This window comes from Erpetoichthys calabaricus, chromosome 1 (genome assembly GCF_900747795.2).
Source record: "Erpetoichthys calabaricus chromosome 1, fErpCal1.3, whole genome shotgun sequence".
Lineage (NCBI taxonomy): Eukaryota > Metazoa > Chordata > Cladistia > Polypteriformes > Polypteridae > Erpetoichthys > Erpetoichthys calabaricus.
This window is the reverse complement of record NC_041394.2, coordinates 101,834,821-101,860,216: the sequence shown is the minus strand read 5'-3', so window position 1 is coordinate 101,860,216 and position 25,396 is coordinate 101,834,821. Positions and strand designations below refer to the sequence as shown.

At 35.6% G+C, this 25,396-nt stretch overlaps 1 protein-coding gene across 1 annotated transcript in view; it reads left to right on the top strand.

The window, feature by feature from the left end:
• Positions 1-14,911, top strand: part of tgfb5 (transforming growth factor, beta 5) — an 84,280-nt gene extending 69,369 nt beyond the window's left edge. Inside the window, exons 5-8 of the mRNA XM_028804458.2 lie at positions 1,261-1,371; positions 9,064-9,238; positions 12,120-12,273; positions 14,168-14,911. Coding sequence (XP_028660291.1) covers positions 1,261-1,371; positions 9,064-9,238; positions 12,120-12,273; positions 14,168-14,326 — 599 coding nt within the window. The 3' untranslated portion in view covers positions 14,327-14,911. The remainder of the gene's footprint in view (positions 1-1,260; positions 1,372-9,063; positions 9,239-12,119; positions 12,274-14,167) is intronic.
• The last annotated feature ends 10,485 nt before the right edge of the window (positions 14,912-25,396 follow it).

Here is a 25,396-nt window from a genome sequence, read left to right as displayed (position 1 = left end):
TACTGTCTTTACCATTGGTCTAAAATAGACTGTATAGAAAATGAGGATCGATTAAGCCATTTTGTTAAACATTCAAATATCACCTCACCTGATTTTTCCATCATTTACTCTGTTATATTCAAGGTTAACAATAGACATACTTATTTTTGTTATTCTCTTTTTTGTCTTGCCAAATCTTATAGAGCTACATTTATTTATTTCTGTTATTCTCTTTTTTGCCTTACATACCTTACTCATTTATTTGTAGATCTTTTGAGAGTCCTGGAAATAGCAGTCATCCAAGTATATTTCACTATTTGCATATAAACCAAACTTCCTTTCCTCTGTAATTATTTTCATTGCTGTGAGCCATCTTGCCTATTTTTGAATCATATCACCTGCCAATCAGTTTAGTATTTTCTGGTATGCCTAATCACTCTCTATGTCAGATTTTATACTGAAATACACTGGTTTTGCATCATGGTCAGATAAGAAGGCACATTCATATGAAATGGAATGTTAAGAAACCATTCACAATCTATATTTAAGAACCAACATCCTTTATTCACTTTTAAACAAGACTTAACATTACCATCATCTGTTAAAATAATCACCATCTTGTCCATTGTAGAACACTACTAAAAGACTGGTCAAGGATTTGAACCTTGTTTGCGAAGTCTCCTTAATTAATTAATTAATGTTTTTTTTCTTAAGATAATTCCTTTTTATCACACATCCAAAAGATTTATAGGCTTGATTGCTTGGTAACTCTAATTTGGCCTGTTATAGGTGAGCCCCTGTGACAGAAATACTAAATGATTTTACAAAATTGATGCTTGAATTGGATATGAGTCCAAATACAAATTCGTATGCAGCTGAACATTTTTGATTTAATATATTAAATTGTGCTGGCTGTGAATTAAGATTAAACTAAAGTATGATAATTTTACATCACCTAAACCAACAAGCCAAACAACCCAAATTGCCTGATGCAGTTCCTTGTTTTTTGACTTCTAATGAACAGCAAATAGTCCACTCAGGCTATTTTATTCTAGTTTTACAGAATAATCTAAAAATAACATTTAATTCTGGTGCCTTTTAAGGGAAAAATGAAGGGATTCTAATTGGGAAATATTAGGAATTAAATTTGATTAAAAATGGCATCTCTGTGCATTATGTTAGTTGAAAACTTTTAAAACATGTTCTTCTTGGTATTCCAGTAACAGTATCTGAGTATGATGGACATGGTTGTTTACTTTAACATTTCTTTTTCTTTTCCAGACAGGAACTTGGGATTTAAGATCAGTGTTCACTGTCCCTGCTGTACATTCATCCCTTCCAGTAACAATATCATTCCCAACAAAAGTGAGGAACTTGAAGCCCGATTTGCAGGTACTGATTTTAAATGTGATTAGATAACATCGATATTCACACATGGTCTGCCATTAGAGACAAATGAAAGCTCTTCTTCAGCTATAACTCCCAGACACAAATTATCAGTATTTTACTACAGTGATTAGATGAAATATCCTTAAACAGTGTAAAAAAATCTACAGAAATGTTGAATAAAATGTCACTTTATTCAAATTCCAGGTTTAATTTCTTTGTAGTGGTGACTTTTAACATTTCATACTTTTATCTTGCCAACCCTCATTTGTAGATCCACATCACAATTTTTGCATGCTCTGAGAATGTGCAGCCTCCGATAATGCCAGATTTCTCTGAAGCATGCAGTATCAATGAGCATGATTTTTTTATAACATTTTAAATTAAGATTTAACCACAAAATTAATTCTTAATTTGAGGAGTCTATCTTGTCTGCTGTGTGGATCATGCAACATACAGCCAAATACAAATCACTCCATGGTTCTTGTTAATATAAAAATGTAACCACTTAATGCACAATGGCCATAATTCAAAGTTGTTTGTATATGTTGCAATAAACTCACAGATCAATCAAAAGCAATAATGGAATTTGTATATATCCAAGGGGTTTTTCTTTTAAATAAATCATAGGTTTTCATGTTGTCTGCTCTGTTTCATTAGTAAAACATGCAATTTGCAAATGTATATGCCTAGGCATGCAGCGCGTCACAGCTGGATGAGTCTGTTTTTATCAAAGATCCCACCTATGTCGAGCCACATACAGTGAAAGACTCATTACCATTGAATAGCTGAGTTTCAGGCGTTTCCAATAATGTGAAGTTATCTGTGTTTGGTTATTTTATATTATATTTCACGGCTGTGCATAAAAGGCAAGAAATATATTGTGTATGCAACATCTAATCTCTATGCATCTTTACACACAATCAGCTGTGAAAGTGCATGTGGATTGTTTGGTTGATGTGCAATAAGACTTGAAGTTTGCACTAGGAAAATGTCTTGTTCAATAAAAGAAAACATATGTTTCATGAGACAGTGATTGGAAACATGAAGACCATGAGTTATAATTTTGACTCTATTGAAAATGACACATTTGCTAAAGGGCTCAATATTACTGTATGCTTGATTTGTAAGCACTGCAGTGCTTACAAATCAAGCATACAGTAATATTGAGCCCTTTAGCAAATGTGTCATTTTCAATAGAGTCAAAATTATAACTCATGGTCTTCATGTTTCCAATCACTGTCTCAATACAACATAATGGTAATTCACACATACTTGATACCCTGAACTGTAAAACTGTATGCTGTGATGCTTCAAAGCTATAGTATAAGCCTTATACTATAGCTTTGAAGCATCACAGCATACAGTTTTACAGTTCAGGGTATCAAGTATGTGTGAATTACCATTATGTTGTATTTCACATAAAGGAAACAGCCCATAATCGAAATGTCAGGGAGACATCAATCAAATATATTTGTATTGTGCCATGCCATGCTGCCACTCACATTTTAACCTAAATATATACTTAAATATACATTTTTTTTTTCTCTAAACTGATGGATAGGGGTACAAAAGAAAAACTATTCCAGGTTTGTGAACAATAAAATATCTTGGTTCTGAAATCTAAAATCCATCTTTTAATCATGAAAAAGCAGGATTTTAAAATAGGTACAATCCTGTTTTGGTGGGGTTTTCAGTTGCTTTGAATATCTGCATAGGTCTATTGAAAAAGTAATGACTAATGGGGGGGGGGGGGGGGGGTATTTTTAAATTGTTAAAGTACTTTTTTTCTAATTTCTTTTCCTTAGATATTTATTGAAAGCCATGTCCGCTTATGTTCATTTTGAAAGTTGATAGCTGATGCATGTTAAGTTAAAGGCAAATCTTTCTGCACCAAGAGACAAAACTCTCTGCTGCACTCATATACTCTGTCTTATCTCCGTTATCAATATACCCCATAAGTGCAGAATCATTTCTTGTGGTGCTCCAGTATTGCTCACATCTATATACAGCCCTTGAGTCTCACAAACTGCGGTCTGCCTGACACATAGTTCATTATCCAGGACACCATAGGCTCATCCACTTGCATATTTCCGATCTTAACTCTTAGCAGGGATGGCCGGATTATACTGAAGGCACTGGAGAAATTGAATAGCATAATTCTCATAATGCTACTAGCTTTGCCCAGGTGAGAATACACCTTTTGGAGCAGACACTGTAGATAATTGTATCCTGCACTCTATTATTTGTTTGATTGGCAAACTGAAGCAGGTCCAGGTGGTATGCCACAAATGGACTAATATAATGCATGACCAGCCTATCAAAGATCTTCATATTGTGAGATGTATCACTGTTCTGTAGTCATTAGGTGAAGAGGTGCCTGCCTTCTTTGGAATGTGAAAAATGCAGGATGCACAATAATCCAGCAACACTTTCTGGAGCTTTAGGAACAGACTAAAGAGGTGGCAGAGGATACCATTGATAAGGACAAAGACTGACAGGATTATTGTGAGCTAGGAGCATGTAGAGAAGCAAACACAATACCAATAAACAAAAACTAAAAACAAAAATATAAACTGAAAATACAGAAATGCCACCTAAATGGCATGTTTGACTGATTTTGCCACTATATTTTTCACATAAGGATGTTTTCTTTTAGAATTATTTACCGGGGGGGGTACTAAACATCGGTGAAATGGCCATATTTAACCCTGAATTGGCTTAATTGACACAAGAATCTTGAGCAATTGGTATGTGCTGTGCTCCTTAGCAATCCAGAATTTGTTGTTTGGAAAGCAACATCCTGTTTTGTGTATACCACAGTGTTGACACAAAAGTTTATATAGTCTGTAATGCAGTGAGTGAATCCCTTAATATCATCCCCATGTGACTCACACATCATTTCCCAGTCTGTCATTTGGCAGCGGTCATACAGAGCCATTTCAGCTTCCACATTCCACTTTGTCGCTATCATGGTGGTAACAGGTTGTCATCTAATATTAAGCTTGTAGCTGGGAACAAGATTAATAAGGTTTTTGTCAGATCCGCCCAAAGGTGCCAGTAGTTTACACTTAAAGGCAACCTAAACATTTAAATAGAACAAGTCCAATTTGTTATTTCCTTGAGAGGAACATGATACAAACTGATGGATATTTGTTATAGTTCCTTCCAAAGTAACATGCTTGAAGTCACAACATATTATATAATAAACACCTTTTTCATTACAATATTTTAATCCCCAAATAAACATTTTGATGCACTTGTGACAAAGGGCACATCCTGTGTAACTAAGCTGAACAAGATAATAGTATCTGATAGTAAAAAGTAAATATAGCTAAAGCTAGAGAGTTCATTTTAAGTTTAATTAATTGACAAAATATTGTGTAGTTTACATACTTTTTCATTTAGTAAAGAACAGAACACAGTATGATAAAACTGAAGAACTAGCTAGCTTTCATCTAGCTTTCAAAAGTGTCATGGTATAACAAAAACAGATCATGACACGAGTACTGTGCTAATGCTCTTTCTGAACTGTGAATTTTTTTAGTACATACAGTACATGGTTACACCTGTTCAATTGATTTTCATTTACTGTAGCTATGCTATATTGACGAATAGTTATAGGAAACTCTATCCAGTGAGAAGAAAGTTAAAGAAGCAGATTTTTTAGGATATCTTTAGCAAGCACAGATGGTCTTTAATTGCTCATAAAGAATATACTTAAGTGCCATTGCTGAAATGCAAAAAAAAAAAAAAAAAAACTTAATTTGCTGTTAAACAAGTCTTACATTATGTTGTGAATTGCACCCAAAAAGGTACAAGTGCACTGCATTGCATCTTTTTATTGTGTTCTTTTATTCTAATTGCCTGATTGGTTTACTCTTTTAAGCATGTTGGTGAAACTACAGTAAGCTGGCTTTAGTCTGGTTTCTGCTTTCCTCCAGATACTACTAGGACAAACTCGTATAATGGTGGAGAACATTTTAAATTGAAATAAAGAGTAATAGGTTGGGCACTGTGCTTCCTGTTTTACATTACTAGCTTATATGGTTGAAGTCCTATTCTTGAATTATATGCAGGCAGTTTTGAGTAACAGATTAAATTAACAACCATCTTTTGGGTATTGTAAAACAATGGTATCTAGGGAAAAATACATGGCCACTGCTACTACATGTCCTCTGGCGGGGTCAGGTGCTCCTTAGGGGCTTTGCTTTGCAAATGGACAGTGGCTGACTCACTATGGACAATTTTTTATTTACCCATTTATTTACTATACTTTAAGAAAGAGATTTCAAACTCAACCATGTAAAAAGTGTGTGTTTTTTTAACTAAAGATGCTCGAAATGCATTTTACTGGTCTTGTGGTTTTTAGTTCATCTTTAAACATGAAATGCAAAACTAAATTCTGAAGAGGTCTAATTTTTGGTTTCAGTTTGCTGTAAACGGGATGTTAAATGTTTTGCCACATTTTCATTCTTGGCAGTGAGCAATGTTTAAGGTTTTGATTCATCTTTGTAAAAAAGAAACAAATCTAATTTGGTTGTTCTCCAGACTGAATGGCTACTTTATCAAGCACTTCTACCATCATTTTACCTTAGAAAAGTCTTTATTTATGGATGGTGTTGAAGGTATAGAAAAAGGATACTGCATACTCATAAAGTCCATTGATTCCTATCGATCTATTGATCACCTGACCATATGCCATTATTTCTCTGAATGATTTATTAAATACAGAATGAGAAAAAGGTAGTTGTTACAAAAAGGAAGATATTTTAATTTACTTACCTTGGTAAAGGCCAAAGAGATGCAAGAGAAGAAAGTATAAAAATTAATGACTAATGTGGATAAGTGTATATCAAACTTTTATTACGAGTATTGCCACTCGTTAAATTGCTTAGAATAACTGTTGTTGTACATTATTTTATGAGTAGTCACCTTATTGGACCATTCTTAAGGACAAAATATTTTTGCCATTGCGCGACTGATTACACTTGCATTGTGTGACTTTATGGCTGGCCCCATGTCAGACTAAAAACTTGCACTTTATACTAGATTTTAACATCCAAGACAAAATTGGTTGTATTCTCTGTTGCACAGCACAGCATGCATTTTAAGTTAATTCAAGATCAATAACATAATGCCCTTTGAATTTCATCACTCTGAACCTCATTGCCCTTGAACATTTCTGCTTTTGTGCACTGCCAGTCCATTTGAGATTTCAGTTCTTTGATTTTTGATTCTTTGTCTGAAGCATATGGTTGTGGTTTTGGTTTTTAGTTCATCATTAAACATGAAATGCAAAACTAAATTCTGAAGAGGTCTAATTTTTGGTTTCAGTTTGCTGTAAACGGGATGTTAAATGTTTTTGCCACATTTTCATTCTTTTTTCCACATTTTTCTTTTTCCACATTTTCAGTGGAACCTCGGGTCACGAACGTTTTGGACCACGTACAATCAGGTTACGACCAAAAAGTTCGCCAAACTTTTGCATCTGTTCACGACCACACACTCGGGTGACGAACAAGCCAGTTTCCCTTCCGGTTCATACGCACCGATGATTTCCGCACGTGTTCAGTCTCTCCCTTTGCAGCGAGAGAGAGAGCATGAGAACGCGAGCGAGAGTGAGAGAGCACAAGAGCGTGAGAGAGAGAGCGCAAGCGCGAGAGAGAGAGAGAGAGAGAGAGTGAGAGCCCAAGCAGGGGTGTTTTGGCCGACACTTGGTGGGGCAGAAGGAAGCGGTCGCTCCAGCTGAGCGATCAAGGAGTTGGAGTGACCGAAGAAGTTAGTAAACATTTAGTTTACTATTACACTGTGTATTCTATGGTATAATTAACTATTTTTGTGCTTAAAAATCTTTAAAAAAATATATATTTACATACAGCTTGTACGGTCCAGAATGGATTAATTGTATTTACATACAATCCTATGGGGGAAATTACTTCGGGTCACGACCAAATCTGGTTTCGACAACAGTTTTGGAACGAATTATGGTTGTGACCCGAGGTTCCACTGTATATAGTAATTCATGCGCAAAAGAAGGTGTTGTCTTTTTTTTTTTCAATTTTGAAAGCTTCAGTCAAGACTTATGGATGAAATTATTTCTCCTTTTCAGTGCACTGATTTGGCAGTGACAAAACTTCTTTGTTTCTTTTCTTCCACTGTAAACCATTGTTGTTATAAAAAGGCTGTATATTATACTGAATACTTTTTTTTTGTTTTCCCAAATGCCTATAGCTCTCAAGGGTAGAAATAATTGATTAGGGACACATTGTTGGGGGTGTCATGGTGGCTCAGTTGTTAATACTGCTGCTTCACAGATAATCATCCAGCATCTTGAGTTTCAGTCATGTGCCTAGTCATACTCTATGTAGAGTTGCAATTTATCCCCATGTCTGTGTGGACTTTCTTTTGGGGTCTTCTGTTTTTCTCAAACATCCTGATTGGCAATTTCAAATGGTCTTTTGTTAATATGAGTGTAGGTGTATGCATAAGTGGGCCCTGTGTGGAACGGTATCCTTTCCAGGGTTGGGCTTTTCCTTGTGTTTTATGGTGCTGGGATTAACCAGGGCCCCTCAAAGTCTTGGAGATTGTGTGTATATTAATTAATTAATTTAGATACAGAGTTGTGACAATTTATAATCAAGTTTTACCAAAATCATGTTAGGAAAATGTACAGTTTTTTTTAAATGATGTTCCCCATATAGGAAAATTGTTCATCATAAAATATACACTACTGGTCAAAAGTTTTAGAACATCTCAGTTTTTTCTGTTTTAATGGAAATTAATGCAGTTTAATATTGTTTCATTAAATCAAGAATTAGAACAAATAAACAATGAGGAATAAAAAATAAGTCAAGGAATTATTAATTGTATAACATTTTATTCAAATTTTTGATTCATCTGAAAGTAGCCAACTTTTTCTGATATAAAAGCCAAACTGTGGTAACACTTTTGATTCAGAATGCTAGTCACTCTGTAGTCACTAACTCTGCCTCCAGCAAAAGAACCCCAGACCATCAAACTTCCTCCACCTTGTTTAATAGCTAGTGTAAAACACCAAGGAACCATTCTTTTACCAACTCGGTGGCATAAAAACACACTGCCTGATAAACCAAAGATTTAAAATTTTGATTCATCAGTTTACAGTACTCCACAGCCGGTATTTCAAGACCCTATTTTTGTCTGTTAAGTAATTGCTTTCTTACTGCCACATGCCCTGTCAGACCTGTAGCACAAAGTCTCCTTTTCACAGTAGAAACTGAGACTTGCTTTTTTGACCACTGTTAAGCTGTGCTTGAAGCTGTTTTGCTATGAGGTGTCTATTATGCAAGCTGGTGACCCATAGAATGTTGTCTTCTGTTCTAATACGTAGCCAAGCACGTGTTTAAGGCTGAGATCTGTGGCAAATGAAATGTATAATGTTAAAGCATTAATATGGGTCTGCCTTGACAGAACCCTAGTAAAGGCTCTCAGTGGTGGGGGTTGATTTGTTTCTAACCTAGTTTTGTAAAACTTGACTTGCTTGTATGGAGTGTTATTTGATTTTAATAAATTCAATAAAATTAAAAAAAGAACCATAGTAAAGGCTAAAAACCTAGTTGATGTTTAAAAGAATCCACTTTGAAATCAAAAGAACAATTACAGTAGTTTATTTAATAACAAAAAAACACATATTGTGTCTTCTTTTTCATTTTCAAGGTATAGATGATGACTTGATAAAGCAGTTCAAGAAGCCAGGAAAGGGAAGCAAATTGGATTACAGCAATAAGACACCACATCTGATATTTACTTTGCTGCCATCATACAGGATGGAATCTTCTCAAAAGAAAAGCAGAAAAAAGCGTACTGCAGGAGATACACCAGCATGTTCCAAGTAATGACTTCTTGACTGTAATGACTATATTTCTTAATAAATATGTCTGCTGCTTGTGGGTGAGTTGCTCTATTTTGAAAGTCCTGAATTCCCATAAAAATGGCTCCTATATTACGATAGTCTGATCAATCAAAGACAGTCTGATTAAGCAAACAGCACACACACAATTATGTATTTTTATATGTGTATTAAACATATTATGCAAATAGTCAAGGTCGAATATAAGAAAAATCTTTTAAAATCTTAGGAAAGATGTGTCTGCTTTTACTGTTAAAATATTAAAGCGGATTCAGTCTTATTTTAGGAGTCATTCTTTGATTCATTGCACTCTTCAGTTCCCTGGGAAGGCCCATGCCAATGTTCTGGGAAGGAGGATCCAACAATGTGGACTCTATTCCGGGCACAGCTTTATGCCCTCAGAAGGATTCTTGAGAGTTCATGGGAGTATGATCAACCAGACTACATGTGTATTGTGAGGTGTCCTTAAAGACAGGGTGAGAAGCGCAGACATTCTGGACAAGCTGAAAGTATAGCACTGCTCCTCTGCATTGAAAGAAGCCAGCTGAGGTGATTCAGGAACCTGATTGGACGCCTCCTGCATTTCTCCCTAGGGGGTTACTTTGGGCATGTCCAACTGGGAGGAGACTTTGCAAAACACACTGGGAGGTTCTCTCTATTGGCTGGCCTGGGAACGCCATGGTATCCCCTAAGAGGCAGTGGGGGAAAAGAGATGTCTGGGCATCTTTGCTTAGAGTGCTGCCCATATGACCTTGACCTGGATAAGCATCAGAAAATGGAGGGATGGATGGATGGATGAAGGTAGTCATTCATCCAGAAATTCAAAAATTACAAATGCATCCCAAACATTTTCTCACAACTGTATAGCATACATTTTTTGAGAGTAAGAGCTGGCTGCCCATGCTTTTCAAATTATGAATTCTATAGCAAAGCCTACTGAAAGTGAAATCATATTTCACAAGTATTGGCTTCTTTAGCAATATAAGCAGCACAGATGCTCAGGCTGCTGGCAGCTGTTGTCTGACATCACTGAGATCATCTTCTTTCTTGCAGTTTTTCAGGTTTTCTATTTAATACTTGCCAAATGCTGAAAAAAATGAACATTTTTTTCCACTGTCAAAATAAAATGCATCTCCATAATATTTGCCTCCTTTAAGAATTGTCTGTGATGTGTCACTTTAATATAGTTGAGGAAACCACATTATTTAACTGTCTATACAGTACATGCTAATAAAACACTTTAATCACATTTTTTTTTAATTGTTATATTCCCATCTTCTTAGAAACATTGGCTTTTATTATGATAGCTTTTCTATTTTATTAGAAAGTCAGTCAGTCAGTCATTTTCCAACCCGCTATATCCTAACACAGGGTCATGGGGGTCTGCTGGAGCCAATCCCAGCCAGTACAGAGCACAAGGCAGTAACAAACCCCGGGCAGGTTGCCAGCCCACCGCAAGTCACACACACCCACACACCAAGCACACACTAGGGACAATTTAGGATCGCCAATGCACCTAACCTGCATGTCTTTGGACTGTGGGAGGAAACCGGAGCACCCAAAGGAAACCCACAAAAATGTATGAATACTGATATTTGAATGATACATAGAATTTCAATATGTAAAACTTTACTGTTTCTTCAGATATTGTGTTTGAATTATAGTAGAGTGAGTCTGGTTTATGGAAAGCTTTAGACTGTGTGCTGAGAGAGCTGGCTTATTTTGCCTTATTGGCTACATGACAGGTGCTTCAGCTGGTATGATCTCTCGCAGAAGTCATGGCTATAGTAAGAGCATAAAAGTATAAAACAGCCAACAAATAACTAATGACTATTTGGTTCATCCAGCTCATTTGTTGATTAGTAGTTAATTTTTCCTACAATTTAATCCAGTCATTTCTTAAATGATAGAAAGATTTTCACATTAATGAAAGGTCTAAGACAGTGGTTCTCATACTCTGTGCTTGTTACAGGCAGTTTCACAATCAGTGTATACTTTTACGTGCAACTGATCACATTTAATTAGCCAATCTATTTTTTGTCTTGGCTTATGCTGAAGTCAGAAAAGCAAAGCAGTGAATTTTTCCTCCATTTACAAATTATTTAGAGTTTATAAATATTTGTATTTTTATTATAGCATAAAATGCTTAACTCTCCCATTTTGCTTAATATTCATTTTCTGTTGAATTTGTTCCTTTAAATGTTTCTTGATAATGACAGCAGGACAACAACACTGAGTGCTGAAAGGCACTCTTCTTCAGCGTCAGACCGGATAACGTGCCAATTAGCAAACAATAGATTAAACAACCAGAACACCTGGATGATGATGAAAATTATTGAAAAATCAAGTCAAAAAAAGAATAAATTATCTCTAGTTAACATATATACAGTAATTGTTTGGTGATTTTCTAGTAAAACTTTACCTAACTTAGTTCTGTAATTTCTGCAGTTACCTCACAATTTAGAAATTAGGAACTAACAGCTTGCTTAATTAGGCTTGGAGTCCAATTAAAAAGAGAACTTTGGAACAAAAACCTTCAGCCACGTGGTGTCTCCAGGACTGAGACTGAGAACCATTGATCTAGGTAGTCTTTTCTGTGCTTCATCTGTCTTTTTACAGACAAAGTCCTTGTGCACTCAGTCATGAATATAGTTTAGTATAATTTCATCTACTGTGTTAAAAGTGTTTTTTGTTGTTTAGCTAAAAGACATCTGCTGGATTTACTTTCCAAAGAAATTTCTTTTTTATTTTAATATTGCACGGTTAAGTAAGCAAAGTAGATGCCCAAATGTTTATGCAAAATCATGATTTTCATTTTCCATAAAGTAGCGTTCACTGTTTTTTCCTTTTCTCCATTTTTTAGAAACATTGAACAGGGTTGTTGTTTGCGCTCTTTGTACATTGACTTTCGAAGAGACTTGAATTGGAAGTGGATACATGAGCCAAAAGGATACAGAGCTAACTTTTGTGCTGGAACATGCCCATATCTGTGGAGTGCAGATACACAGTACAGCATGGTAATTATTACAAAATCTCATGCTTATAAATTTCATCAGACCTACAAATTTCAAATGAAACTTCATAAAAACAAATGTAGTTGTGAAATACTATTTTACAGTGAATCACAGATATAAGTGCTCACTTGAAGAATATTTTGGAGTACATTATCTAATAATTAATCCGTCCTTAGCTGTAAATTCATTTAACTCGGAAGACATATAAATGGGCGGCACGGTGGCGCAGTGGGTAGCGCTGCTGCCTCGCAGTTGGGAGATCTGGGGACCTGGGTTCGATTCCCGGGTCCTCCCTGCGTGGAGTTTGCATGTTCTCCCCGTGTCTGCGTGGGTTTCCTCCGGGGGCTCCGGTTTCCTCCCACAGTCCAAAGACATGCAGGTTAGGTGGATTGGCGATTCTAAATTGGCCCTAGTGTGTGCTTGGTGTGTGGGTGTGTTTGTGTGTGTCCTGCGGTGGGTTGGCACCCTGCCCAGGATTGTTTCCTGCCTTGTGCCCTGTGTTGGCTGGGATTGGCTCCAGCAGACCCCCGTGACCCTGTGTTCGGATTCAGCGGGTTGGAAAATGGATGGATGGATGGACATATAAATGACCATGCACGGCTCTAAATCAATCTAAGTCTCTCTCTATTTTCCCTTTTACATGTATTTTCGAGGATCTAGTCCATACTGTATATACTGAAAATAGCAATAGCCAATATTCATTCACAATAGTCTGAGATTTCTACTTTTGTCATTGTATACAGCAGGGGTAGGCAATCGCAGTGGCTGCAGGTTTTTGTTCCATTTTTCTACTTCATTTTAGTGGTCTCGCTAAATTTTCCCCACCCTTAATTGCTTATTTCAGTCTTAAATAGCAGCATTCAGTGATTTTAATGGCTCCACATTAGCAATAAGATGTAAATGCAAAGGAGCCACCGCTTCTCCATCTAGCTTGTTTCCATTTACACCTGTGTGGATTCATCATGCACTATTTAGTTTAATAAAACACTTAAGAGAAAAATGTAACAGACTGAAAATAATCTGGTTTAGGCTTCAAATCATTTGGATGGTTTAGTTGGAAAGAAAAAAAATCTGTGATATAAGAACATTACATTAAAGACTAACTTGCCATTAAATTAAATAAAGTCTGAGACTGGCAATCATTGCTTTCTAATTAAGCAGCTGGGTTGGAACAAAAACCTGCAGCCACTGCTGCCCTCCAAGACCAACGTTGCCTACCCATGGTATACAGCATTAAAATGTCACTGTCTATATTTATACTGTATGTATAAAATAGTAAGACATGTATTAGAATTGTTTTATGTTTTAAATTTGAGATCGCAAGTTTAGCTAATTTAATAAAAATTGGAAGTAGGCATGACACTTCTGACTATGTAGTTTGTATTTAGTTTAGCATATATTTTTCAAGTCAAAATTAATTCTTTAAATTCATGGTATATATTAATTTGCCATATTAAATTGTGTCTTAAATTAAATAATTTATTAATAATTAAAAAATATTTTTTCTAGCATTTAAAAATGAAGGTGAAACAGCCAGGGTCAAAATGTAAAAAGTTACTTGGACTTAGCCTTTTAATTTTTAAAGGTTATTTACCTACACTATGAGAAATGACTACAGTAGAACATGGTGAAAATTAAGATCAGCCTCTTCATTGCTCAAAGGTGAATCAAGTAGATAAATATGTGCTTTTTGATCTACATTCACCCTTTAATTTTATATTATATAGTAGACCTCTAATGTGTTGTCTGACTGGCTCAGTACTTTTCCTTACATAAACTGAAAAACATATAATTTTATCTGGAACATTATAGGAAAGCACTTCAGGTTACTATGCTGTTTATCATTCTGTCATTTGAGAAAGTTGGTGGACTGTTTCCATTGTCTGTGATTTTACAGGTGCTGCCATTATACAACAAACTGAATCCAGAAGCTTCAGCTGCCCCTTGCTGTGTTCCTCAGGATCTGGAACCATTGAGCATAATTTACTTTGTTGGGAGGACAGCTAAAGTGGAACAGCTGTCCAATATGGTAGTTAAATCCTGTAAATGTCGATAGTACACCTTTACAGTACAGATTAACACAGAAGAAGAACTAAGGTTATTACTTCGATGCAGTTTTAATTTCCATTACTATTTTAGCGGGATGAACTGGACTTCATATCTCTCTCTCTCTTTCTCTCTGTCTCTCTCATAACAAAATGTCATTTTGTAAGTCAACACTTGTATTCTTTTATTTTTGAGGGTTGCGGGTCATTTGTACTTTATGACTTTTGTTTTCATTTTTTACTTATGGGTTTGGGCATTTAAGACCTCTGAACTGGTAGTTAGATTTACTTCTTATAAATTGTATTAATTTTAATTTTTTTAAATTAATTTTTGTAAGAATATTGTTTGTTTTATTTCTTTTTTGTATCTTTACAGTTTAAAAAGTATAGTTGAGACTTGGCCTTGTGTCCACTGGCTTGATAACTTGATGTACTGTGTGTGTAAGTGTGTGTATACATTCATATATGTAGGCATTTTGTATATTTAAATATAGCAATGCGACCCCTTTTTCAGTCATTGGCTATCCAAAAACTCTGCTCTCCAATTTAAATTGACAGTGTGACTGTATCTTCTGTAAAGCATCAAGCATATTCATGAACACTATCAAATGCAAGTTCAATTAGTATGCATAATGATGTCTTTTTAAGTTACATACAACATTTCCGGAATGCATTTGGTCCTACCTGTCTTTGGAGAGGCTAAGATTTGATTGGTTGTTCAGTTGTACTTGTTCAAGCACATTTAGAGTACAGTACTTCTTCTTGTATATAATATATCCAGCCATATTTTCGCTGTCATATTTTAATCTTTGGCTGAAGTTAACCTTAAATCAAAAATGAAAAATGAAGAGAATAATTATTAGTTATAATTAAATAATACTAATTATTAATTCATTATTTATTGATCTTTGATTAAAAATACATAATTCTAATTTATGTTTGCCATCCACAGTTTCAGAAATGCTGCATTAATATATATGGTTCACATAGAATATGATGATTTTAACAGTGTTCTTTTTCTTATAACCTGTTGTATAGTAGTAGTTATCAAAAGAGTTTAGTGTGCCCACCATTGTGAACACAAATGATGTAATAGTGTGGGTTTCTTCTTTTAGAATCAAACAACTTATTTAAGAAAATAGTGAATATCACTTTTATACACTTTATCACAAAAGCAAAATGAAAAAAGGAATTTTAATTCATACAGCTAAAACAATTAGTATTATAGTTTAATTTAATTCTGGATATAAGATAATATTTAATGATTGATCTGTTTAGAATCCTTAAATATGGATTCTGCCTCTCTAATCCAGAACAGTATTGGATTAATGTGCATTCGTAGCATGATTTTCAAAAGAATTTGTATGATTTATGTGGAGTTTTTACAATTTTCCACAAGTCAATTGGGATTTAACTGGAGTTTCTCAATTTTCCATTCACCTACCAAAGACATTCTTATTTAGGTTGAGTGGCGTCTCTGAATTGGCCTAGTGTGTCTGAATGTGAGTTTGTGTGCATCAGTGTGCCCCTACAGTGAACTGAGTCGTTTACTGTCTTGTAGCCAGTGGTGCTAGTACGGGCTCCCCTCACCATGTCATGAAAATTTAAATTAAGTGAATTTATAAAGAATGGATGGATAGATGGATGGTTTGATAGAGTGGCTTTTAAAAATTCTGCATGTTGTATACAATAAACTATCACCTAAAAACATTAAGTTATAGCTTCAGTGACTAATATGAAAGTGTCTGAGGTAAGTTGTAACTTGCCGATGTCTTTCCTGTCAAATTCAGTATACTATACTTAAATAAACCATAGACATAAGAAAAGCCAAGCAAAATGACACCTTTTATTGGCTAACTAAAAAGATTACAATATGCAAGCTTTCGAGGCAACTCAGGCCCCTTCTTCAGGCAAGATGTAATCAATGATTACATCTTGCCTGAAGAAGGGGCCTGAGTTGCCTCGAAAGCTTGCATATTGTAATCTTTTTAGTTAGCCAATAAAAGGTGTCATTTTGCTTGGCTTTTCTCTACATTCATAATGGCTAACACGGTACAACACCCTAGTACTCCATAGACATAAGGAAAGATTTGATTGTTTTAAAGCAATCTGGGCAGGGGGAGTGTTTTTTTAATCTGGAAGACTAGACATTACAGCTGTGAGTGTGGTTTATGACAGAAGTGTACATTGGAACTCTGATCCCATGGGGCCAAGTACAATTGTGGGTATGGGACCTTTTCCCTGTTGTGGAAAATCATTATTCAGAATTGAGATTGTGGGACAAATATGGCATGACAAACTGACCTTAATTTTCAACAAAACTCGATTAAAATCTTTTTGTTTGAATATTAACAATACCATTGCGTTGTAAAAATGCTGTCTTGTTTATGTTTATAATATCCAGTTTTACTGTAGTTTTTTTCTAAGATGTTATTTCTGAGAAAAAAGATATCCAAAATGTATAGGGAAAACAAGCAAGAGCCGGAGTTGGAAAAAGTAAAAAGGGCAATTAAAACTAGCCAACATTGTGCAATTAAAATGATTGGTTTAAAGTTCAGATGGAAAAGAGCTGAATCATCTGACCTGTGACAAATATGTCAACGTTTTTAGTTAAAATGGACACAAACTAATAGTGAAATGTGTGGAATGTTTGAGTGTAAAGACATTCATTCTTACAACTTTGTAGCTGGTAAGGGTTTTATGTGGTTTGCTCAATACTTTATTGACACAGCTGCAAAGTACTGAAGCTTCAATGTATCCAATATTTTGCCTCAGTCAAGCAATAGTGTCTTGGCATTTAATGTAATGATGGATATCTAGAAGATGGGAATGAATGGTCAGAGATAACTACAGATACAGGAAGAAGTAGCCACAGTGTCTGCAGGAACATGCAGGCAGAGGATTAAAAAGACTTATAGTTAGAAATTCATCTATAATATCACTTGAAGCTATTGCCTATGAGATTTTATCATTTCAGTAATTTAAAATGGGTGAGAAATACTCAGAAATTAAATCCACTGCCATTCAACTTCATAGATAATGAGAGCAGAGGAACTGGGTGCTGAATGTTAAATTGGAAAAAAATGTTGAACCATTTTAGAAATAGCAAAAATCAAATGACTTGTTTAATGCCTAAGAAGATTTGTAGTGTATATTTATCAGGTAAATGGTGCTGGCAACTATTAAGATTGATCGTAAAATGTCCAAATTTACTATTTATTGTATGGGTGTGTTATGTTTGAAATTACAAGGCCATATCTGAGGAAAAGTGTACATTTTCTGTAAATGAAGAGATTTTGAGAGAAATGGGTGAATCAAGGACGTAGAGTTTCAAAATTAACTTTGTTTGCTTTGAAATATACTATTGTTACCTGATATTAGTGGTGGAGTAAATTGTTTTTCATCTTTATGACATCAATTGTTAACAGCTGAAACTACAAATGCTTCTGACTGACAAAAATTGACAGTTGAATGTCTAATAAGGTATCCCAGTATTTATAGTATGATCAACAGTCCACGGTGAGTGATCTAGTTATTAACAGTTGGCTTGACTCTTCTTAAGTAACAGTTTTCCTCAGGACTATAACAATAAATGGGTGTATAGGATAAGCTGCCTACTCCTGAAGTTTTCCTTAATTTTAATATTTAAGTCGGATATCTTGACTGTAGCATGCTATGAGGGCAAGTGCACATATGCCATGTATCTGAGATCAAAATTATCATGTCCTGAAAATGGCCAGTAATGCAGTTAATTTCTGTTTTGTATTTGTCTAAACATATGATGTAACTGTAAGAATTGTGATGAAATGTAATGTATTTTCCTACATTGCCATACTAGACAGACTGTAAATATAAAAAACTGTAATGTTTCCTATTTCATATTATGTAAAATGGTAATATAGTTAGTAAAATGAATGTGTTTATTATGTGGTGTTATTTGTCTTTCTCAATGGGCCTTTTAAGCTTAGCATTGTGAGTGTTTATAATTAAATCTTTATATTTCTACTTTGTTTCTAAAAATTCACTCATTGACAGAAAATTTTACCATTATACAAAGGGATATTTTCTGAAAGATTAAAGCTGCTATTGGATTTTTATCCTTCCCCTGAAAAATGTGTTAAAGTTTTAGTCCTGAACAACAAAATAAGATTAAGATGAAACACAGTGGAGTGTACTGCTCCAATGTTTGTGATGTGAGTTAGTCTCTTCTAATCTTTATTTGCACCAATATTCCTGTTTAGAAAAGCTAGTTTGGGAAATAATTAATAATATAATAATTCTGTAACTTGTACTGTATTTTGTTTTATATTTAAATATGTGTATAAAAAACACAAAGATTCCAGCCACTAATTCAGTGCTTCCCAAATTGGCATATTTAGTTGTTTCATCTCATTAACGAAATGTAAGTGAATTATATAAATAAATCTCAAGCAAAGAAACTCTCTAAAGGAAGCATTTCCAGTCTGGGAAAAAATCCACAGTGAATACTAATAAATATCCATTACTAAGATTTCTCTGATTTCCCTAGGACTAGTTTAGATAGATAGATAGATAGATAGATAGATAGATAGATAGATAGATAGATAGATAGATACTTTATTAATCCCAATGGGAAATTCACATTATCCAGCAGCAGTATACTGATACAATAAATAATATTAAATTAAAGATTGATAATAATAATAATGCAGGTGAAAAACAGACAATAACTTTGTATAATGTTAAATGTTAACGTTTAGGGTGTGAGTAACTTGGACATCTTAGAAAACTGAATATAGTAGTAGCACTCAGACAAAAAACAAACTTCAGAAAATACAAACATTAGTGGCTCACTTTGCTAAATCGATGTGGTGGACTTATTGCATAGTTGTTGAATAAAGTGCCAAAGTTCAGTTTCCTTGTTGTATACCAACCCAACCTAATGGTAATAACAGAATTGTTCCATGCACCATATATTGTTCAGGTGTAAACTTTAAAATACATGCTTGCATGTCTGTGTTTAAAAGCAGCCAATTTGTATTTCTTAGTTACACTAGTTTATTTATTAGCTATTGCCATGTGTGCAAATCTGAAGAAAGTTTACTTTTTATACTCTGTTCTATATTTAAAAGCTTATTATATAGCACAGGCCAGCAAAAGAAAGCGTGTATAGCAAAAATATCAAACACTTTTGAACATCCAGTATGTTTGCCATACATACTGTACATAAATTAAAAGGTGTGTTTAATTACTCCAGTAGCCCTGAGCATTCCCGAGTTGAGTTATGTATGCACTTTTAAAGTTTTTATTTGCTGTTTGAAGTAAAGTATTTTAGTTGACATCATAGTAGTATCATTTTGCTTTCTGAGGAGGCCGTTGTGATATTGCATTTTATCTTCTAAAATCATTACTTATGAACAGGGTAGTCGGGAAATTTTACATTTGTCCCAATAAATGATCAGACTGAGTTTATGGTTAACTGTCTTGATTAATATTTTAAATGCAGATATTTACATTTTTTAGAGCCCAAATGATGAAAATGTAAATGGAATCTATATACTTAGACTTCATTTCTGGGAATTTCAGGGTCCTTCCAAAATACATTATGAATAGAAATATCACATTTTTATGAATAATGTTGTAAACAGCATCTATCTACAATTTTCTTATAATCTTTAATGACTATAGATCTACAATAAGTACCTAAAGTAGAAATATACTGTATATTATCAAAAAGGAAAAATGTAGTGTAATTTAGGAACTGAACTATGCATAACCATATGAAATACTTAAGCTAAGTAGGGGTTACCTTATTTAAATGGAGTTATGGCATGCTGTATATAAGATGTGGTATCCAGGGGGCACACCCATCTCCCCAAACCCCGACACAGACAGATGCAAGGAACAAGTCCAGCACAACACATGTTTTTATTTACAAGGGAGAAAAGCTTTTCTTTAGTTTCCTGCTGCACTGTATCAAAAGCACAACACAAATAAAGCAGCATATCATACTTTGACTTCTTTTCCTTCTCATCTTTCTTTTCCTCTCTCTCTGTCTCCTCCTGCCTCCACTCCTCCTCCTCCTCACTCTGGCTCTCTGAGTGAAGTGAGGTGGTCCCTTTAATGATGCACCTGGGAGCACTTCAGGTGGCCGGTCAGCATTATCCGGAGGTACTTCCAGCTGTGGTGGAAGCCCAATGTACTAGGGCTCGGACGCTCCTGCAGCAGCCTCTGAAGGCACCCACGGAACCCAACACGGCTCCCCTGTAGCCCTGTGGAAATCCAAGGCACCGTGACAATCCTGGGGAGCTACCATCTAGCACTCTGGAGGAGGTAGTTTCCTGTGTATGTCTGCTCTGCCAGTCCTTCCCTTAAGGAGGTGTCCTGGCCAGGAAAGGGCCCTGGCTGTCCGTCACAAAGGCTAGGCAATGTTTTTCCTGGAAAACTACAGTGGCTAGAGACTTTTTGTTCTACCACTTGGCTGTCCTGACTCTGAACTCTGTGCTGCCCCCCTGCCTTTGGATCTGCTCCTAGTAGCTTATCTGTATGCATTTGGATTGTTACACTTTTTTTACATTGTTACACTATTGTTGCTTTTTATTATTACTTATTAGTATTTATTATTTTATTACTATCTATTTCAAATTATTGATATTTATTCACTTACCTTATTTAATTATCTAATTATTTATTTGTCTATCTGTTTATAGTATAATTCTTTACCTGTCTTACACTTGTGCTGTGTTAAAGTAGATGAAGCACAGCAGTCCTGGGCAACATTATTTCATGCTACTGTATACTGCAATACTGTGTATGGATGGTATGACTAAAAAGCCACTTGACTTGTTCCAGCCATTTTCCATTAACAATGTTAAGCTCCTTATTGATTCTTTTTGATAGATAGACATTAGTTAATCATACGTTGAATATTATAAGGGACACAACATCTTGTAAGCTTACCTGAAGCCATTTACCTGTGTGTGTGTGTAGATCTTTAAGTTTTAACTAAAATATTTTGAAGAAAAATGTTTAGAGAGAACAGCTGTTCTAATCTTCCCAGGTAACTGTTTTGATTTTCCCTGAGAAGTAAAATATAAGCTTGAATTTCTGAAACAGCAGAATGGTAGATAATATGTACCAGAAAAATAATACCTAATTAAATGGTATGTTCCATAAAACTAAAGATTTGATATTTAATTAAGAAGGTGGTCAGCACAAAAGCTTGTACCTATTGCTGTGTTACAGGACCATGACTGCCCACCTTATCAACAGAAATTATTTAGTAAAATGTGTGAAAATATGTCACTGCCTATTTAGATTTTGAAATATACTGTATAAATGATATTGAATAAGGGCAAACTGTACAAAGTATGTCTTAGAGGTATTTTTTGCATTACTAATTTTGAGATTAATGAAGCAATTGTTATGGATGTTCTTCTTTTAATAAACAGTGATTTTGAAACTAAGGTCATAGGTGAAATATGTTAAAGTCATATATAAAAATTACCAGCTTAACACACAAGCAAGTTGTCATAATTCAAGAAACATGTCACTTCTGTCACACCATTCATCTTATCTATAGTGTGCAGAAACAAATATCAACTGTGTTACACACTAATTTACTCTGTGGCACCCATCCATACTGTGGTCTAAATCTGGAGAGTGATACTGTAGAAGAAAGAGGTCAAACAAGTTTAAACACATCTGCCTGCCAATAGTGGCTTTGAATCAAATGACATTAAAGTATATATGAAGAGAAAACCCCAAAACCTCACAACGTAAGCTGTCACTAAGAATGGCTTGAATTGGTGTAATGTTTGCTCTCTTTGTGTGTGTGTGTGTGTTCTTGCTATAATCTTAATGACAGGGAAGATTGCTTTGCATTTTTCAATGGTTGTCATAAAAGTTTTTGTTTGGTCTGTTTTAGAGAACAAACAGTGCATAAAATCCAATACTTTTCACAAATGTTTGGATATTAGGAATGCCATAGGTTGTTTTATTGTACCTGACTGAGTTCACATTGATTTCAACCCAAACAGGCATGATGAAATTCCTCTAAGATTTTATTTTTAGAGCAGTTCTATTTTGCATGCCTGCAAATATTTGTTTTATGTTTCTGGGCTTAAAATACCAAGTTCATCATGTTGCTTATTTAATATTATGACAACCAAACTAATGTTTTGGGGCTTGCAACAAGTCTTTTAATTTGCACTAATCTAAGGATTTTTAAAATCTTTCTATTTGTATCCCTTTTTAATTGTGATTTTCAGAAAAGGAGCCTAGTGCCACCCAGCAAAACTGAATGGTGTTAAGAATGCTACTAAACGCCTGAACATAGCATTTCAAGCTGAATTCTCTTCTGTTATTTTGTAAACATACATCAATTGTTTGTCTATATCTGACTATTTATGGTTCCTGCCTTGTCTGTATTGCTGCCAGAATAAAAACTGGATTTCTTTATCCCTTGAAGGAGGTATTGGAAATGGATTGATGGTTTTAGTAAGTGTGCAGTAAATGCTACCTATAGTTAGATGTCGAATGCAAAAAACAAGAAATGATGCAAATTGTAGTTAAAAAATATTTTCGCTCTTCCTGTCTGTTTGTTCTTTAAGTAAACGATACAAGTTAAAAAAAGTTATGTGTTCCACTCAGATGCCCTTTATGTAATATTGATTTTAGTTGAAGGGCAGAATATGGTCATCGTCCAATATTTACAGTGATAGAGGAAATTGCCATTAAGCTATTTTTTTCAAGACATTGTATTAAAGCCTTTCGTTGGCTCAAAATTAAAAGCAACATTCTTAAAAATACAACAGCATTGAAGTGGGCAACTCCATGGTACTGTGGTTAGCTCTGTTTCATTGTGGATTCAGCATCCTGGCTGTAAATTTAACACCTGGTTGTTGTCTGTGTAGAGTGTGTATGCTTTTCCTGTGTTTGTTTGGGCTTTCCTCTTACATTCCTTAGGGACATGTTTGTTAGGATGATGGGCCATTCTTAATTGGCCTGATGGGTGTGTTCATGAATGAGCCTAGTGATGGACTGGGACCCTACTCCTACCAGAATATGCACCAGGCTCATAACCATGAAATGCAAAAAGTGTTGTAATGTACATAATGTATATACAGTGCCCTCTTTAATGTTTGGAACAAATACACAAATTCCTTTGATTTACCTCTCTGCTCCATAGTTTAAAATTACAAATCAGATAATACAAATGTGATTAAAGTGGCCCATTGCAGACTTTAATTTAAGGGTATTTGTATAGATTTCAGTTAGAACATAAAGAAATCACAACACTTTTTATATAAGGTTCCCCATAATTTCAAGCACCATAATGTTTGGGACATAGTAATGGTAGGTATATTAAAGCAGTCATATTTAGTACTTGGCTGCATACCACTTGCATGCAATTACTGCTTGAAGTCTGAGATTCATAGATATCACCACGAGCTCCTGCTTGTTTCAGGGGTTTGTCCCTTTAAGTTTTCTCTTCAGCATATGGAAGGCATACTCATTTGGATTGAAATCAGACGACTGACTTAGCCATTCAACAATTATCCATTTTCCATTTCTTAGGTTTGAAAAACTACTGTGTTGCCTTAGCAGTATGATTGGGATGCATTTTCTTGTTGTAGGATGAAGTGCCGTCCAATGGGTTTGGAGATATTTACTGGAGCTTGAGCAGATAAGATGTATCCATATGTCTCAGAATTCCTTGTACAACTTCCGTTAACAGTTACATGATAACTGAAGATAATTGTGCCAGTAATTTTATACTGTGGAGCAGAGGGGTAAATCAAGGAAAAATGTGTCTTTGTCCCAAACATTATGGAGGGCACCGTATATGTGTACATAGCAGTTCTGAGTCTTGGTTTGTGGTGACCTTTGAAAAATATCTGCTTAGGCTCTGGTCACATTCAACCCTGAATTAAATTAGGTGGGTTGGAGAATATGAATATGTCTGCGAGAATTTAAAATCATTCCGTCATCTCAGTGAGTAATGTCATAATAGCTTACAGTGCTGCTGAAATGCTAAAAGCAATTTTGATAGAAACAGCAAGTGAGCTGAACAACTGTTCATAATCTAAGCTTGATCAGGTCAGGTCAGGTTGGGCAGCATGCACTGGTATAGCACATTGTCACACCCACCACACAACAAAATAGCTCAGGATCCTGGTTGGTAATCCCCCAGACAGACACACGGTCCAGTTCCACCACCAACAAATGCCCTACAGCCTCTGGACCCCACGACCCTGCCCAACTCCCAGTCCATGCAAACATTGAACAGAGTTGGAGCAAGAACACACTCCTGATGAACCCCAGGATCAACTGGGAAAAACACAGAGGTTCTATCTCCACTCTGCACAGCACTCACAACACCAGTGTACAGGCCAGCCATGATATCCAGCAACTTTAAGGAGATCCTGTGAAGTCCCAGGATGTCCCACATCCTGCTTTACAAAAATTGACAAAGGCTGCAAAGAAACTCTGCTGAAATTTGCGTTTGTGCTCCATTAGAACCCTCAGTGCCAGGATGCGCTCGATGGTAGACTTCTTAGGCGTAAAACCAGACTGCTCTGGTTCCTGGTAGGTGATCAAGTGAAGACATCCTATTGAGGATGACCCTAGCAAGGGCCTTATATGGCACAGAGAGCAGTGTTATCCCCCTGTAGTTGCCGCAATCCTGGCGATCACCCTTTCCTTTCTAGATTGAGACGACAAGTTCTGTTTTCCAGTCAGTTGGGACGACACCTGTCTCCCAAAAGGAAGCAAAGATTGTTTGCAATGCCAGGAGGCCAGCCTTACCACCAGCCTGGAGAAGTTCACACCGGATACCACAGATTCCTGCAGCCTTCCCTACCTTCAGCTGGTTCACAGCCTGTGCAATCTCAGTGAGATTGGGTGGTTCACAGCTAATTGGAGGATCAACCTTAAGAACCATCGACCAGAGATATCCATCGTCCTAGCCAGAGGATCAGCTTTAAATAGCTGCTCAAAGTAGCCAGCCCAGTGGGACACAACTGCAGTGTCATCCGTAAAGACCATTCCAACAGCCACCCTGACTGCAACTCTTAGGAACAGATTCAGATGTGGGTAAT